The sequence below is a fragment of the Mesoplodon mirus genome (assembly GCF_964341445.2).
Source record: "Mesoplodon mirus genome assembly, chromosome: 2".
Taxonomy (NCBI): Eukaryota; Metazoa; Chordata; class Mammalia; order Artiodactyla; family Ziphiidae; genus Mesoplodon; species Mesoplodon mirus.
Window position 1 is genome coordinate 128,074,591 of NC_138977.1, and position 18,550 is coordinate 128,093,140.

The 18,550-nt window shown below is 39.8% G+C and overlaps 1 protein-coding gene and 1 pseudogene across 6 annotated transcripts in view; both read left to right on the forward strand.

Annotated features, from left to right (window-relative positions):
• The window catches only part of ELF2 (E74 like ETS transcription factor 2), a 96,248-nt gene that overhangs the window by 22,083 nt on the left and 55,615 nt on the right, over positions 1-18,550 (forward strand). For 4 of the 5 annotated variants that reach the window (XM_082611308.1, XM_082611314.1, XM_082611313.1 and 1 more), the window contains exons 2-3: positions 8,864-8,951; positions 10,384-10,619. In XM_082611308.1, coding sequence (XP_082467434.1) covers positions 10,548-10,619 — 72 coding nt within the window. In that variant the 5' untranslated portion in view covers positions 8,864-8,951; positions 10,384-10,547. The remainder of the gene's footprint in view (positions 1-8,863; positions 8,952-10,383; positions 10,620-18,550) is intronic. The other variant, XM_082611312.1, reaches the window with a different exon arrangement.
• On the forward strand, positions 14,881-18,417 carry LOC309798649 (large ribosomal subunit protein uL4-like; annotated as a pseudogene). The gene is made up of 2 exons: positions 14,881-15,021; positions 16,185-18,417. The product of its transcript is annotated as a large ribosomal subunit protein uL4-like (transcript).

Here is an 18,550-nt window from a genome sequence, read left to right on the forward strand (position 1 = left end):
TAGTTCTATTTGTAGTTTTTTAAGGAACCTCCATACCGTTCTCCATAGTGGCTGTACCAATTCACATTCCCACCAGCAGTGCAAGAGTGTTCCCTTTTTTCCGCACTCTCTCCAGCATTTATTGTTTCTAGATTTTTTGATGATGGCCATTCTGACTGGTGTGAGATGATATCTCATTGTAGTTTTGATTTGCATTTCTCTAATGAGTAAAGATGTTGAGCATCCTTTCATGTGTTTGTTGGCAGTCTGTATATCTTCTGTGGAGAAATGTCTATTTAGGTCTTCTGCCCATTTTTGGATTGGGTTGTTTGTTTTTTTGTTATTGAGCTGCCTGAGCTGCTTATAAATTTTGGAGATTAATCCTTTGTCAGTTGCTTCATTTGCAAATATTTTCTCCCATTCTGAGGGTTGTCTTTTGGTCTTGTTTATGGTTTCCTTTGCTGTGCAAAAGCTTTTAAGTTTCATTAGGTCCCATGTGTTTATTTTTGTCTTTATTTCCATTTCTCTAGGAGGTGGGTCAAAAAGGATCTTACTGTGATTTATGTCATAGAGTGTTCTGCCTATGTTTTCCTCTAAGAGTTTGATAGTGTCTGGTCTTACATTTAGGTCTTTAATCCATTTTGAGCTTATTTTTGTGTATGGTGTTAGGGAGTGATCTAATCTCATACTTTTACATGTCCCTATCCAGTTTTCACAGCACCACTTATTGAAGAGGCTGTCCTTTCTCCACTGTACATTCCTGCCTCCTTTATCAAAGATAAGGTGACCATATGTCCGTGGGTTTAACTCTGGGCTTTCTATCCTGTTCCATTGATCTATCTTTCTGTTTTTGTGCCAGTACCATACTGTCTTGATTACTGTAGCTTTGTAGTATAGTCTGAAGTCAGGGAGCCTGATTCCTCCAGCTCCATTTTTCGTTCTCAAGATTGCTTTGGCTATTCGGGGTCTTTTGTGTTTCCATACAAATTGTGAAATTTTTTGTTCTAGTTCTGTGAAAAATGCCAGTGGTAGTTTGATAGGGATTGCATTGAATCTGTAGATTGCTTTGGGTAGTAGAGTCATTTTCACAATGTTGATTCTTCCAATCCAAGAACATGGTACATCTCTCCATCTATTTGTATCATCTTTAATTTCTTTCATCAGTGTCTTATAATTTTCTGCATACAGGTCTTTTGTCTCCTTAGGTAGGTTTATTCCTAGATATTTTATTCTTTTTGTTGCAGTGGTAAATGGGAGTGTTTCCTTGATTTCACTTTCAGATTTTTCATCATTAGTATATAGGAATGCCAGAGATTTCTGTGCATTAATTTTGTATCCTGCAACTTTACCAAATTCATTGATTAACTCTAGTAGTTTTCTGGTAGCATCTTTAGGATTCTCTATGTATAGTATCATGTCATCTGCAAACAGTGACAGCTTTACTTCTTCTTTTCCAATTTGGATTCCTTTTATTTCCTTTTCTTCTCTGATTGCTGTGGCTAAAACTTCCAAAACTATGTTGAATAAGAGTGGTGATAGTGGGCAACCTTGTCTTGTTCCTGATCTTAGTGGAAATGGTTTCAGTTTTTCACCGTTGAGAATGATGTTTGCTGTGGGTTTGTCATATATGGCCTTTATTATGTTGAGGAAAGTTCCCTCTATGCCTACTTTCTGCAGGGTTTTTATCATAAATGGGTGTTGAATTTTGTCGAAAGCTTTCTCTGCATCTATTGAGATGATCATATGGTTTTTCTCCTTCAATTTGTTAATATGGTGTATCACGTTGATTGATTTGCGTATATTGAAGAATCCTTGCATTCCTGGAATAAACCCCACTTGATCATGGTGTATGATCCTTTTAATGTGCTGTTGGATTCTGTTTGCTAGTATTTTGTTGAGGATTTTTGCATCTATGTTCATCAGTGATATTGGCCTGTAGTTTTCTTTCTTTGTGACATCCTTTTCTGGTTTTGGTATCAAGGTGATGGTGGCCTCGTAGAATGAGTTTGGGAGTGTTCCTCCCTCTGCTATATTTTGGAAGAGTTTGAGAAGGATAGGTGTTAGCTCTTCTCTAAATGCTTGATAGAATTCGCCTGTGAAGCCATCTGGTCCTGGGCTTTTGTTTGTTGGAAGATTTTTTTATCACAGTTTCAATTTCAGTGCTTGTGATTGGTCTGTTCATATTTTCTATTTCTTCCTGATTCAGTCTTGGTAGGTTGTGCATTTCTAAGAATTTGTCCATTTCTTCCAGATTGTCCATTTTATTGGCATAGAGTTGCTTATAGTAATCTCTCATGATCTTTTGTATTTCTGCAGTGTCAGTTGTCAGAATCCTTTTTCATTTCTAATTCTATTGATTTGAGTCTTCTCCCTTTTTTTCTTGATGAGTCTGGCTAATGGTTTATCAATTTTGTTTATCTTCTCAAAGAACCAGCTTTTAGTTTTATTGATCTTTGCTATCGTTTCTTTCATTTCTTTTTCATTTATTTCTGATCTGATTTTTATGATTTCTTTCCTTCTGCTAACTTTGGGATGTTTTTGTTCTTCTTTCTCTAATTGCTTTAGGTGCAAGGTTAGGTTGTTTATTCGAGATGTTTCCTGTTTCTTAAGGTGGGATTGTATTGCTATAAACTTCCCTCTTAGAACTGCTTTTGCTGCATCCCATAGGTTTTGGGTCGTCGTGTCTCCATTGTCATTTGTTTCTAGGTATTTCTTAATTTCCTCTTTGATTTCTTCAGTGATCACTTCGTTATTAAGTAGTGTATTGTTTAGCCTCCATGTGTTTGTATTTTTTACAGCTCTTTTCCTGTAATTGATATCTAGTCTCATAGCATTGTGGTCGGAAAAGATACTTGATACAATTTCAATTTTCTTAAATTTACCAAGGCTTGATTTGTGACCCAAGATATGATCTATCCTGGAGAATGTTCCATGAGCACTTGAGAAAAATGTGTATTCTGTTGTTTTTGGATGGAATGTCCTATAAATATCAATTAAGTCCATCTTGTTTAATGTATCATTTAAAGCTTGTGTTTCCTTATTTATTTTCATTTTGGATGATCTGTCCATTGGTGAAAGTGGGGTGTTAAAGTCCCCTACTATGAGTGTGTTACTGTCGATTTCTCCTTTTATGGCTGTTAGTATTTGCCTTATGTATTGAGGTGCTCCTATGTTTGGTGCATAAATATTTACAATTGTTATATCTTCTTCTTGGATCAATCCCTTGATCATTATGTAGTGTCCTTCTTTGTCTCTTCTAGTAGTCTTTATTTTAAAGTCTATTTTGTCTGATATGAGAATTGCTACTCCAGCTTTCTTTTGGTTTCCATTTGCATGGAATATCTTTTTCCATCCCCTTACTTTCAGTCTGTATGTGTCTCTAGGTCTGAAGTGGGTCTCTTGTAGACAGCATATATATGGGTCTTGTTTTTGTATCCATTCAGCCAATCTGTATCTTTTGGTGGGAGCATTTAGTCCATTTACATTTAAGGTAATTATCGATATGTATGTTCCTATTCCCATTTTCTTAATTGTTTTGGGTTCGTTATTGTAGGTCTTTTACTTCTGTTGTGTTTCTTGCCTAGAGAAGTTCCTTTAGCATTTGTTGTAAAGCTGGTTTGGTGGTGCTGAACTCTCTCAGCTTTTGCTTGTCTGTAAACGTTTTAATTTCTCCATCAAATCTGAATGAGATCCTTGCTGGGTAGAGTAATCTTGGTTGCAGGTTTTTCTCCTTCATCACTTTAATTATGTCCTGCCACTCCCTTCTGGCTTGTAGAGTTTCTGCTGAGAGATCAGCTGTTATCCTGATGGGGATTCCCTTGTGTGTTATTTGTTGTTTTTGCCTTGCTGCTTTTAATATGATTTCTTTGTGTTTAATTTTTGACAGTTTGATTAATATGTGTCTTGGTGTATTTCTCCTTGGATTTATTCTGTATGGGACTCTCTGTGCCTCCTGGACTTGATTAACTATTTCCTTTCCCATATTAGGGAAGTTTTCAACTATAATCTCTTCAAATATTTTCTCAGTCCCTTTCTTTTTCTCTTCTTCTTCTGGAACCCCTATAATTCGAATGTTGGTGCGTTTAATGTTGTCCCAGAGGTCTCTGAGACTGTCCTCTGTTCTTTTCATTCTTTTTTCTTTAGTTTGCTCTGCAGCAGTTATTTCCACTATTTTATCTTCCACCTCACTTATCCGTTCTTCTGCCTCAGTTATTCTGCTATTGATCCCATCTAGAGTATTTTTTATTTCATGTATTGTGTTTTTAATCGATGCTTGATTCTTTAGTTCTTCTAGGTCCTTGTTAACTGTTTCTTCCATTTTGTCTATTCTATTTCCAAGATTTTGGATCTGGGAAATAGAATCTTGGATCATCTTTACCATCATTATTCTGAATTCTTTTTCAGGTAGACTGCCTATTACCTCTTCATTTGTTAGATCTGGTGGGTTTTTATCTTGCTCCTTCTCCTGCTGTGTGTTTTTCTGTCTTCTCATTTTGCTTATGTTACTGTGTTTGGTGTCTCCTTTTTGCAGGCTGCAGGTTCGTAGTTCCCGTTGTTTTTGGTGTCTGTCCCCAGTGGCTAAGGTTGGTTTAGTGGGTTGTGTAGGCTTCCTGGTGGAGGGGACTGTTCTGGTGTTCTGGTGGATGAGGCTGGATCTTGTCTTTCTGGTGGGCAGGTCCACGTCTGGTGGTGTGTTTTGGGGTGTCTGCGGAGTTTTTATGATTTTAGGCCACCTCTCTGCTAATGGGTGGCGTTGTGTTCCTGTCTTGCTAGTTGTTTGGCTTAGTGTGTCCAGCACTGTAGCTTGCTGGTCGTTGAGTGAAGCTGGGTGCTGGTGTTGAGATGGAGATCTCTGGAAGATTTTTGCCGTTTGATATTATGTGGAGCTGGGAGGTCTCTTGTGGACCAGTGTCCTGAAGTTGGCTCTCCCACCTCAGAGGCACAGCACTGACTCCGGGCTCCTCAATTTGGGATGATGTGTTGTCTATTCCTGTATTCCACAGATGCAGGGTACATCAAGTTGATTGTGGAGCTTTAATCCGCTGCTTCTGAGGCTGCTGGGAGAGGTTTCCCTTTCTCTTCTTTGTTCTCACAGCTCCTGGGTCTCAGCTTTGGATTTGGCCCCGCCTCTGCGTGTAGGTCGCCGGAGGGCGTCTGTTCTTCGCTCAGACAGGACAGGGTTAAAGGAGCAGCCTCTTCGGGGACTCTGGCTCACTCAGGCCGGGCGGGAGGGAGGGGCACGGAGTGCGGGGCGAGCCTGCAGCGGCAGAGTTCGGCGTGACGTTGCACCAGCCCGAGGCGCGCCCTGCGTTCTCCCAGGGAAGCCGCCCCTGGATCCCGGGAACCCGGCAGTGGCGGGCTGCACAGGCTCCCGGAAGGGCGGTGTGGGCAGTGACCTGCGCTCGCACACAGGCTTCTTGGCGGCGGCAGCAGCAGCCCCAGCGTCCCACGCCCGTCTCTGGGCTCCGCGCTTTCAGTCGCGACTCGCGCCCGTCTGTGGAGCCCCTTTAAGCAGCGCTCTTAATCCCCTCTACTCGCGCACCAGGAAACCAAGAGGGAAGAAAAAGTCTCTTGCCTCTTCGGCAGCTCCAGAGTTTTCCCGGACTCCCTGCCGGCTAGCTGTGGCATATTAGCCCCCTTCGGGCTGAGATCTCGCCGCCAGCCCCAGTCCTCTCCCTGCGCTCTGACCGAAGCCCGAGCCTCAGCTTCCAGCGCTGCGCGCCCCGGCGGGCGAGCAGACAAGCCTCTCGGGCTGGTGAGTGCCGCTCGGCACCGATCCTCTGTGTGGGGATCTCTCCGCTTTGCCCTACCCAGGTATGTGGGGAGTTTCTTGCCTTTTGGGAGGTCTGGGGTCTTCTGCCAGCGTTCAGTAGGTGTTCTGTAGGAGTTGTTCCACGTGTAGCTGTATTTCTGGTGTATCCGTGGGGAGGAAGGTGATCTCCGCGTCTTACTCTTCCGCCATCTTTGGATTCATTCTTGACTCTTCTCTTTCATTCACACCCCGCATCCAGTTTGCTATCAAACTTTGTCCATTTTACCTACAAAAATTTCTAGAAGTTGACCACTGTTCACTCTCTCCAGAACCCACCGCTCAGTCCTAGCCAGTGTCATTTCTCACCTAGTTATTATAGTAGCTTCCAAATTGATCTCCCTGCTTCTGGCCTTGTCCCCTTGTCTGTGCTCAACCCAGCAGCTGAATGACCATTAGAATAATCAGGTCATCTCTCTGCATAAAACCCTCCTTCTCCCTGGGTCAGAGTCCGAGTCCTCATAGAGGGCTTACCTGACCCCTTTCCTTACCTCTTGGTCATCCTCATCTATCCTTCCTTCCTCTTGCTCACTTCACTCCAGCCGTATTGGCCTCCTTGCTGATCTTTGAACTTTCAGGCTTATTCCCTCCTGAAGATATTGAATGTTCTCTTTCTTTTCACGAGGGAGCTCTCCCCATGCCCCCCGTCACTGGCACAACTCCTTCCTACTTCCGAGTTTTCACTCATATGTCACTTTTTCAGTGAATTATTCTCTGATTACCCAGTTTGAAATTTCAGCCCTCTTCCTTGCCGAATATTGTCTCCTTTTGGTTCATTTGCCTCCTTAGCCTTTATCACCGTCTACATGGGTGCTAAACATATTTTGCTATTTTCATCTCTCCCCACTGGAATTTAAGATACATAGGAACAAGGACTTCTGCTTTTTTCACCACTGTACCTCTAGCGACCGAAAACTACTTGTATATAAAAGGTGCTCAATTAGTGTTTGTTGAATGACTGAATTAATTAATGGAGTCCTTGGGATATCCTGGAATAGATGCTTGCTATTTATTTATACCCTATTTAATTTCACAAGGAAGTACAGGCAAGTAAATACCTAGCAGACAAACTGGAGCCCATAAAATGGTTTAGACTGGAAGAGAGATTTGAGTGAAGCCGTGGCAGTGCATGAGGTGGTTTAGAGAGAGTGAAGAATCAGAAGAGGACTGGGGATGGGATCCTGGAAACACCTACCAGGATTGACCAGAGAGTTGCACTGTCCTTAGAGTTATCCAAGCGGGAACCCTGCTCTGGGTTTTGTGCTTTTAGAGGTCCTCATCTGGCCTTCCTGCAGCTAACCCCTGCTGATAGGATGAGGATTTTGAGGGGCCAGTCCATCTGGTACCCATTTCTAGATCAAGCTAAGAGTATTTGAATCCCAGAATTCCCTGCCCATGTAACCCTTCACAGGTCTCTTCCCTGATTCTCTCCTCTGTTAACTATACCACATGTATGGGCTTCCCTCGGCTTAAGGGATGGCCAAGTGGCAGCTGTTTGCAGGCATGTGGCCAGAGCTTAGACATGTTGTCTGGGATGTCCACATGTGTGTATGTGAGGCTCCTTGTAGTCTGGAGGGGAGCCAAAGGTGGCATGAGAAAAAGGGGCAGGCTGCAGGGAGATGGGGGAAGCACGGGCCTCCCATCCCCCCCTCCCCACCAACATAGATGTTGAGTCTGAGAATGCCAAATCAGAACTTAGCCTTGTAGGTTGTTATAAAAGTGTATATGTCAAGATAGGAGAGTAAAATAAAATTTACTAGCTTTTTAGTTTGGTCTATAACTTTAAAATACTTAGGCGTGTGGTATATGGGCTTACGTTTGTACTCTTCAAGCTCCTTGAGAACTAGGGGTGGGCCTGCAAGAGGGAATTGAAAAGGAATAGCTAGAGAGGGAGAAGATAAATTCAAGATAGAGTTTCAAGGAGGGAATGATCAACAGTGTCAAATGCTTCAGAGACATTAAGTCCTATGAAGACAGAAATGTATCCATTGGATTTGATAACCAGAATTTAGTAAAAATTTCAGTTGGTGGTGATGGCTGCCAAACTTCCATAGAAGGAGTACCTGAGAAATCCGGAAGTGGAGACAGGGTATAAAAGATTTTTTAGGTAGAACCTTATCTGAGAAAGGAAGGAACTAGAGTGGTAGCTGGAGAGGTATGCAGGGTCATGGAGGAGTCATGTTTAAGATGAGAGAGTCTTGGGGCTTCCCTGGTGGTCCAGTGGTTAAGACTCCAGTTTCTACTGCAGGGGGCACGGGTTCCATCCCTGGTCTGGGAATTAAGATCCCTCATGCTGCATGCAGCACGGCCAAGAAATTAAAACAAAACAAAACAAAACAAACAAAAAAGTTGAGAGAGTCTTATAAATGTTTAGATGTTGAGGGAAAGAACCCAATGTTCAGAAAGAGAAGGTTAAGGAAAAAGAGGGAATAATTGATGGAATAAGGCCTAAGATCCAGTGCACAGATGAGCTTTAGAAAGGAGGAGGGCTGTTTGAGGAGGCTTGGGATGTTTAGATTTGTATGGGTGCTAAGTTTGGAGGGTGAGACAGCAAGAAAGTGAATAGCAGGAAAGTTATCAGGCAATAATATATCATTAGCATCGTTCAATAGTAGTTTTCTGGGTTAGTCTTTTTTTTCTAAATTTAAAAAATTTTTAGGTTTTTAAAATTAATTAACTAATTATTTTTTATTGAAGTATAGTTGATTGGGTTAATCTTCTTAAACTTGATTTTATACTCCTGGGGATCTGGGGTTATACCTGCAGCCATGTGTTAAAATCCTGTTGGTTGATTGAAATATAGCCCATAATGTGGGGTATGGGCTATGTATGTTGGAATCTGTCATTACTCAATACTTGGTATTTAGTGGTGACCTAAAATTTTAAGTTTGGTAAAAACTTCTGATTCCTCATTAGCCCAGGAGTAATTTCTTTATTATGTTCATTATAAAATGTGTACCATCAGGCTTTGGAGATAGTTTGTTGTAATAAGTACCTACTGTCAGAATCACACGTATTTTGGGCAAAATATTTTTTAATAGAATTATATTAATACTGTCTTTTTCCTCCCACTAGTAGTTCCAGAGAACTGCTGGTTTATATTTTAACTCTTGCCAAGTTGTGAAAATAGTGAAGGATGCTTAGACTACTTAACATTCAAATTGTAAGTAAAAGTTATTTCTGCTATTACTATCTATATGATTAGAAAACAGAAATTGAAAATAGTTGTTACCTTGTATGATAATAGTAAGCTTTAGTGTGATGGGATTGTGGATTTTTCTTAATTTTTATTCTTAAGATACAAATACTTTCTATCTCATTTTCTGTTGATAAGATCAAAAAGGAGACTAATAGTACTGAATGGGTCTTAAGTAGTGAGGTGAAATTTCTGCTTTTTTTTCAGGTATTTCTTTTTATTGTAGAAGTTTATGGAAATTCTTTAATATTTTATTTCCATACCTGTATGGTACCAGTGTTCAAATTTAATATAGGCCACATATTAATGGAATGATTAATTAGAAACGGTTATTCTTTTCTCTTTAAATATGCTTAATTTTTCTGCATTCTTAAATTTTTATGGGAAAAAAATCCTGTCAGAAAGAAATCTCTGTAATTTCTCTATGAAATATTTAACATACACAAAATCAAATAAAATGTAACTTTAGAGTTATTAGAATAATCTAATGCATAAATCTAGATGATGTACATACTCATATTCATCTCTAGTAGGGGAAAAAAGCTTTAATTATGTTTTCTTGAAACCCTTTGCTATACTGCATTTTGAACCAATAGCAAAAAAATTATTGAGGAAAGAATGATAAAGTATATTAAAGTAATTCCAAGTCATTTCACTACCTTATTTTCAAACTACTTTGTTTGAAAGTATAAGTTACTCAAATTAATCTATTTTATAGACCTTGTATGAGTATTCAAAATGTGAACACAAAATGAGATTGCTACCATAAGCAAAAGATAATTCTAATTAATTATTCATATAAACAAACCAAATGAGCCAAAGAATGAAACATTTACAAACCAGGGACTTCCCTGGTGGTCCAGTGGTTCAGACTCCGTGCCCTGAACGGCGGGGTTGGGTGGGGCACGGATTCGATCCCTGGTCGGGGAACTAAGATCCTACATGCTGTGCGGCACGATCAAAAAAAAAGAAATATTTACAAACCAATAAATCTTTTAATTTGTTAAATAGGTGAATAATTTTGGAAGTTGTCTCGGTCCAGCACGTTTTTTGTTTTCAGTGCATAAAATTTTTTTTTAATTTCAGGAATTTTTTACCAAAATATTTCAGGAATAATAGTACATCTTCATAAGGGGAGAAAGTTATAACGTTTTATCTCTTAGAATATAAATGTCATAAGCTCACCAATGTGCAATAGCTTGGTAAGAACTTACTTCAGATTGTTCACGAACTTGACAACTCTAAGCAGAATGCTCATTACTGCCCTCTTTTGACACAGGGCTGTATAAGCCTATCTCCTTTTAGTTTACAAAAATGTTAAAAATTAGATGCAAAATAGGTTGTGCTTTATATCCATTTTGTATATTTTTAATAATTTTTCAATTCTTCCTCTTTTTAGGGTCTCTGGTTATTCATCTTTAGAAGACTGGATTTCTGGATATCTACTTCACTCCTCTGTTGACTTTTAAAACATGATAGTGCAAACCTGTAACACTGGCAATCATCCATGAACCTTTAATTACGTCGACTGATTGCGTCTGAAGCTTCCTCAGGGAATAAACAATGACATCAGCAGTAGTTGACAGTGGAGGTTCTGTTTTGGAGCTTTCCAGCAGTGGAGTAGAAAATCAAGAGGTTAGGCATCCAATGTATTACATTTCTGTTTTGTTCATAGAAATCAATGCATGAACTAATTTTGAATTTAATGGGGAACAGGTATTTGAGAGTAGAAATGTACAATGCATGAGACTCTATATGTATGTCCTGTGTCCTCATGTAATTAGGCAATAGAAGGTTGAGGAAGGGACTGCTGGGCCTGAGTTGCCTGAGTTGTTGGAACATTGCATATATTGGAATGAACTGGGAGGAAAAAATTGAAAGAAAGAATGCTGTAGTACTAGTCGAGAGATTTAAATTCCTAACAAAATCCATTGTTTTGGATTTGAGAGTGTATAGGCATACACTGTACCTAAATACCTAAGTTACATTCGTCTTAATTTAGAATTTTGTATCTCCTTTAGCTGTTACCTTTGTCTTTTGGTTATTACATCTAATTCAGTAATTAGTAATTACATCTAATAGGAATCCATCATATTTTAATCATGTTATTTATACTTAAGAATTTGGATAATTTGTAAATCAGAAAGGAAATTCAGTTTTTTGTTTTTTTTGTTTTGCGGTATGCGGGCCTCTCGCTGTTGTGGCCTCTCCCGTTGTGGAGCACAGGCTCCGGGACGCACAGGCTCAGTGACCATGGCTCACGGGCCCAGCCATTCCGCTGCATGTGGGATCTTCCCAGACCGGGGCACGAACCCGTAACCCCTGCATCGGCAGGCGGACTCTCAACCACTGCGCCACCAGGGAAGCCCGGAAATTCAGCTTTTGAAATTTTACACTTGAAGAATTTTGCAGCTTTGGCATATTTGGTTTTTTTTTTTTTGTTATTGATAACATTAAAGAATAAGAGATGGGAGTAGAAAAATAACAGTACCAGAAATATATGGACTTCCAAGGCCTGGCTTCTTTTCCCACCATTCAGTAAAGATTGACTGTTGGGAAGTATCTAAATTAAAATGGAATAATGCTGTCACAATAATGGACAAATATTTGGTCAGAGATAAGATGAGAAAATGGAGAGTTTACTGTATTTAAAAAATCTGTTTTTTCTATATTCTGTGAAAGATACTGCTCTTACTGGTACTTAGTACCATGACTGAGAAACAAGTTAGGATGTCAGGCTGTGTGTTCTGGAATCTGGATTTTTCTTCTAGCTTGCTTGGTGTCTGTGCAGTCTTCCAAGATAGCTATGGGCAAATTCAGTGGGTTTGTTTTCAGTGGACTTGGTAACTGAAATGTTCCTGTTGTATTTGAATCTAAAACTGGTTCAAAGTCTTTAGCCACAGCTAAAGAACATGTTTTATTCTCATAATCAATTTCTGCTTCTTTCTTAAAGATTCACTTTTTTTTTTTTTTTTTTTTTTTTTGCGGTATGCGGGCCTCTCACTGTTGTGGCCTCCCCCGTTGCGGAGCACAGGCTCCGGATGCGCAGGCCCAGCGGCCATGGCTCACGGGCCCAGCCGCTCCGCGGCATATGGGATCCTCCCAGACCGGGGCACGAACCCGTATCCCCTGCATCGGCAGGCGGACTCTCAACCACTGCGCCACCAGGGAGGCCCAAAGATTCACTTTTTGTATGATTACTTCCAGGTATGATTCTCCAAAGAAATGAGGGACTCGGGATTTCTGTCCCCTCCTATATCACCCAGACTAATTATTGCTTCTTCAAGTACTTTCTCTTTGCCCCATAGTTTTACTCCATTGGTATTTAATTCTATGCGGGGAGCTGCTAAGAACAGTAGGCAGAATATATTTACCATATGCTGACTGGGTACTGCTATTATGAGAAAAAGAGTACGAGCTTATTTCTGGAAGACTCTATACTTTTCTTCATTTACATGGAACCCCAGGTGTTCAAGGCTTGAAGAACTGATTATTATGGAAGAAAGAATCTGATAAATGAAATAATTTTACCAGGGCATTATTGATTAATGATTTATGCAGTAGCCTTATAAGGTTGTCATAGGCATTTTAGGAAGTGTGGCACCAGAAAGGAGGAAACTGTTCTTGGGGACTTTTTCTTCAAATTATACCCAAGTAAGTGGTTGCCCACTTACTTTCATTTATTTGTTCCTTCAACAAACATTAGTTGACCACTTACTGAATGTCAGTTACTCTTCTGGGCACTGGGGATAAAGTATTTCACAGTGGTTATGAAGAATAAATCAGGGCTAGAGATAGATGGAAAGTTGGTAGTGGTATTTTAATTAGGTGGACAAGGAAGCCTTCTCTGAAGAGGTGGCATTTTAGTTTAGACCTAAATAACATAAGAGATTGGGCTGTAGAAACACCTGGGGAAGAGAATTCCTGCAAGAAAGAAAAGCCACTAGTATCTAAAACGTCTCCTGATTTTACAAAGTGAGTTTTGGGGATAGTGGTATTTGAAAGATAGAATTTTGTCTTATAAGCAGCTATTCAGGAATATATGTATAATATATATCTATACTATCTATACTCTAAAGTGTAGGGTGGGGTGGAAAAATGACCTGTCAAGATTTTATTACGATAGCTCCAGAACCTGAAGAAAAAATAAATGTTTAAGAAGTGGTGGGCAACACATTTTAAATCAACTATACTCCATTAAAAAAATTTTTTTTTAATTAAAAGAGAAGTGGTGGGCATTTGGAGAGTTGTTAGTGATTTTTAGGCTTTATTTTTTATAACTTTATTACTGTTTATAAAAGTAATACATTTTATTAAATTAGGATAATTCTATTTTCTGACAAAGATACCAAAAGAAAGTAAACTATAATCTTACGAATGAGTATAGGTACAAAAATCATAAATAAAATCATAATAAATTTATAAAATGCAGTCATATATTAAAAAATCCAATTACCAAATAGGATTTAGATACATAGGGACAATTCAATTTTAAGAAAACCATTAATATAATATATATGCCTACTAATATGACGTATGATATGTTAGGATAAAATACTTGATGAAATAGGATTTTATGAAATTCAGTATTCATCCTGATAAAGACTCTTAATAATATAGATGTGTATTTCCTTAACATTATTAAAAAACACTTAAAATCAAGAGCTAGAATCCTATTTAATGGTGAAGTACTGGAGTATTTTCTCTAAAATTGGAGAGAAAGTTAGTATGTGCACTACTATTACTATTATTTAACATTTTCCTGTAATCAGACCAGATAATGAAAAAATATATAAATATTATAAAGGAGACCAAATTATTATTTGCAGATAATATGATTTGCCACCTGGGAAAACCAAAGGGAATCCATGAAAAACACATTAGAACTAATAAGAGTGCCTAGTAGTTTGGTGGGTACAAAATTAATATAAAAATATCTAGCTTTCTTTTGTAAGGACTGTAATTAGTTAGAAGAGGTCATGGAAAATAAGATCCCTTTCAGAAAATAAACAAAAAAATGTAAAATGTTGAGGAATAAATGTAAAGGATATATGGGACTTGTTTGAAGAAAACTGATTAATGATGCTTAAGTAGACTTTAGTAAACAGAGAGATATACTTCGTATTTGGGTAAGAGAAACAAGAAGGGTCAGTATTAGGCAGGATGTCAATTTCCTCCAATTAATCTATATATTTAATTCCATCTCTGTCAGATGCTAGGGCAAGTTTGGGGGAAGTTGGTCATATGGACCTAAAGATTATATGGAAGAGCAAACATAAAGGAGTAGCCAGAGCAGTTTTTGCAAAGGAAATATATAGCAGGTACGTCTCATAGAAATGGGGAATTAATGCAGAAAAAATAAAAAAGGATTTAAGTATATTTTAAAAAGCACAATGCGTGCACGTTTTAGAGGGTGTCTGCTTCCAGACAAACAAGATTGGGAGTTCTTCCACTTCACACTGTGGTGGAATAACTGAGACCAGATTTATACTCCCACCATAAACAACTAGGAAAATGAACAAAACATATGAAACTACAGTTCTGAGACATTCGGCTACGGTCTGAATGTTTGTGACCCCCACGAAATTCATATGTTGAATCCAGACTTCCAAAGATGATTATTATTAGGAAGGTGTTCGGAAGTAGGGCTTTAGGGAGGTGATTAGGTCATGAGGGGGGAACCCTTACGAAAGGGGTTAGAGCTTTTATAAAAGGCTCCAGAGAGATCTTTTGCCCCTTCTGTCATGTGAGGGTACACCAAGAAGCCTACAACCTGGAAGAAGGCCCCCACCCGGTCACGCTGCTACCCTGATCTCGGACTCCCAGCTTCCAGAACCATGAGCAATAAATTTCTGCTGTTGTTCAGCCACCCAGTCCGGCCTTTTGTTATCATAGCATGAATGGACTAAGACAGTTAGACGACAGGCAGTGCAAAGCTGTGCCTCCTGAGAAGAGAGAAGTGGTTGCGCTGACTTACTGCTTGGAGCCGCTTTCTGGACCACAGCGTGGGAAGGAGGAATCCAAGCAGGGTGTGACGGTGTCGCTGAGTTGAGGAAACAAAATTAGGATTTTGGAGAGGCTAATGCAACTAATTTGAGGGGCGGAGTATCTGAAAGGAAGAAGCTGCCCAGAGGAAGAATGTCGGAACTCAGCCTTGGGTTCCCCTAGTCTTTAGCTGAATGAGCCCCCAGGTGTAGTATGAAACTCTGTGAAGCCAGGCAAAGAATGATCAGAATGTTGTAAACTCAGTAATTTACTGAAAAAACCTACAGAATTCAGTCAGGGCTGGGAGATCCTAGAGTTCCAGTCAGCTGGAGTGGAGGGTCCTTGTTAACTGCCCAGGGCATTCATTGGAGACTCTGGAAGAGTCATGCCTTACAGTAGAGCTGAACTAGCCCTAGAATAAAGGGGAGTCCAGACTTGCCCTAAAAAGGGTTAAAAACAGGCCTTGAAAGTTGATCCATAAGTAACGTAACTATCTGTCATAGTAAACGTTATTAAAATAAAACAATGTGTAAATTATACCCAACAATGTAAATTTTACATATGAAATACCCAATCATGTTAAATGCAAGGAAGCAGGAATAATATAACTTGGAGAAAAAAATGTCAATGAAAACAAATACAAATGGTAGATATGATGAAATTAGCAGATAAGATTTCAAAACAGCTACTATAAATACGCTCAAGAAATGTAAAGAAAACATGAATCTCAGAGGAGAGGTGTAAATGACATAAAAGAACCAAATGAAACTTCTAGAAATGAAATATATACTATATGAAAAGAAAAATTCACTGTATAAGATTAAAAATAAATTTGGTACTGTGTAAGAAAAGACCAGTGAATTTGAAGAGGGCAATAGAAACTACTTTATGGAGCGAAGAGAGAAAAACTGAAAAAAGAAAAAAAAAAAGAACAATGACTTGGTTACCTGTGGGACAATATCAAGTTGTCTAACATAATGTAATTGGAGTACCAGAATGAGAGAACAGAAAAAACATGTGAAGAAATAATGGCTATAAAAACTTCCAAGTTTGATGAAAAATATAAACCCCCATAGATCTGAGAAACTTAAACCCTAAACAGGATAAAGCAGAGAGCAAATAGACTGGTACATCTGTATCAAATAGACTGGTACATTATTAGGTACATCATAATGAAACTGCTGAGAGCCAATTTCAGAAAGAAAATCTTAAAAGCTTCCAGAGAGCTTTTCCTTTGGGAGCCGCTGGGTTGAGAGGAGCGTGGCCTTCTCCTCTCCCCGCCGTAGCGTGTGCTCACCCACTGATATCAGTGTACTCCAAAAACGGGGAGTCATCTGGCACAAATGTCACTTTGCCTGCTGTGTTCAAGCTCTGATTTGACCAGATATTGTGAACTTTGTTTGCACCAACTTGTGCAAAAACAGCACAGCCCTGTGCTGTCAGTGAATTAGCAGGTCATCGAACCACTGCTGAGTCTTGGGGTACTGGCAGAGCTGTGGCTCGAATTCCCAGAGTTTGAAGTGGCTGGACTCACCACTCTGGCCAGGGTGCTTTTGAAAATATGTGTCGTGGGGGCCACGTGTTTGCGCCCTCCAAGACCTGGCGACGCTGGCACCGCAGAGTGAACATAATGCAGAAGCGATACTCCATCTGCTCTGCACTGGCTGCCTCAGCGTTAACCAGCGCTGGTCATGTCTAAAGGCCATCATATTGAGGAAGTTCCTGAATTTCCTTTGGTGATTGAAGACAAAGTTGAAGGCTCCAAGACCAAGCAGGCTGTTTTGCTTCTGAAGAAACTTAAGGCTTGGAATGATATCAGAAAGGGCTACGCCTCTTAGAGAATGAGAGCTGGCAAAAGCAAAATGAGAAACCGTCACCATATCCAGTGCAGGAGACCCTGCATCATCTGTAATGAGCGCGTCATCAAGGCCTTCAGAAACATCCCTGGAATTACTCTGCCTGATGTGAGCAAAAACTGAACCTTTAGAAACTTGCTCCTGGTGGGCATGTGCTACGTTCCTGCATTTGGACTGAAAGTGCTTTCCGCAAGTTAGATGAGCTGTATGGCACTTGGCGTAAAGCTGCTCCCCTCAAGAGTAGCTTCAGCCTCCCAATGCACAAGATGCTCAGTACAGACTTTAGCAGAATCTTGAAAAGCCCAGAGATCCAAAGAGCCTTCCGAGCACCATGCGAGAAGATTCATCACAGAGTCCCGAAGAAGAGTCCACTGAAAAACCTGAGAATCACTGAAGCTCAACCCGTATGCAAAGACCATGCGCTGGAACACCATTCTTCGCTAGGCCAAGAACCACAAAATCCGGATGGATAGGGCAGCAGCAGCACTAGAAGCCAAATCAGATGAGAAGGGGGTTCCAGGCAAGACGCCTGTGGTGGGGAAGAAAGGAAAGAAAGCTGTTGGCATTAAGAAGCAGAAGAAGCCTTTGGTGGGAAAAAAAGGCTGCAGTGACCAAGAAACCAGCAGTTGAAAAGAAGCCTACAGAAAAGAAACCCACCACAGAAGAAAAGAAGGCTGCTGCATAAACTTAAATTTGTTTAATCTGTAATGGTCAAATCATTTTGGACAGCTAATTTTGAACAAAGACCTGATCAAAGAGGCAGTGAGAAATATGGGGGTGGGGGGGAAGAAAAAAGCTTCCAGAGGAAAAAACTCATTACATACAGAAGAACAAAGATAATGACTACAGACATCTTTATTAAAACTATGCAAGTCAGAAGATAATGACTTCCTTAAATTGCTGAAAAAATAAAACTTGTCAACCTACAATTATACATCCAGTGAAAATATCCTTCAAAGTGAAGCTTTTCTCAAACCCAAAGCTGAATTTATCACCAGCAGACGTGTGTTATGAGAAATGTTCAAAGAAGTTCTTTAGGCAGAAGGTAAATGATACCAAATTAAAACTTATATATACATAAAGCATTGAAAAGTGCTGGAGAAATGGTTAATGTGTGGGTAAAAATAAAATACTTTTTAAAATCAGTTTTAAAATTTTTGAAAAGATAATTGTTTAAGACAAAAATAATTAACAGTGAATTGTGGGGTTTACAGTGTGAAGAAGTAAAAGAAGTAAATGTATGACAGCAGTAGAACAAAGGATGGGAGGCAGGACATGACAGAATACTGCTGTAAACCTTTTTTTTTTTTTTTTTTTTTGCGGTACGCGGGCCTCTCACTGTTGTGGTCTCCCCCGTTGTGGAGCACAGGCTCCGGATGCGCAGGCTCAGCGGCCATGGCTCACAGGCCCAGCCGCTCCGCGGCATGTGGAATCTTCCCGGACCGGGGCACGAACCCACATCCCCTGCATCGGCAGGCGGACTCTCAACCACTGCACCACCCGGGAAGCCCTAACTTTTTACTTTAAGTATGATCCAAATATTGCATGGGGCATTCTTGACGTATTATTTGTTTATCCGAAATTCACATTTAAAGGGGTGTCTTGTGTCTGTATTTGCTAATTCTGACAGTCTTAGCTTATGGAGAGCTATGTAGGCTGTGCCAACACCTGCTGAAGCAGCATTCACGCATTTTTAATCATTGAATATTTTGGTGACTTGAGCAA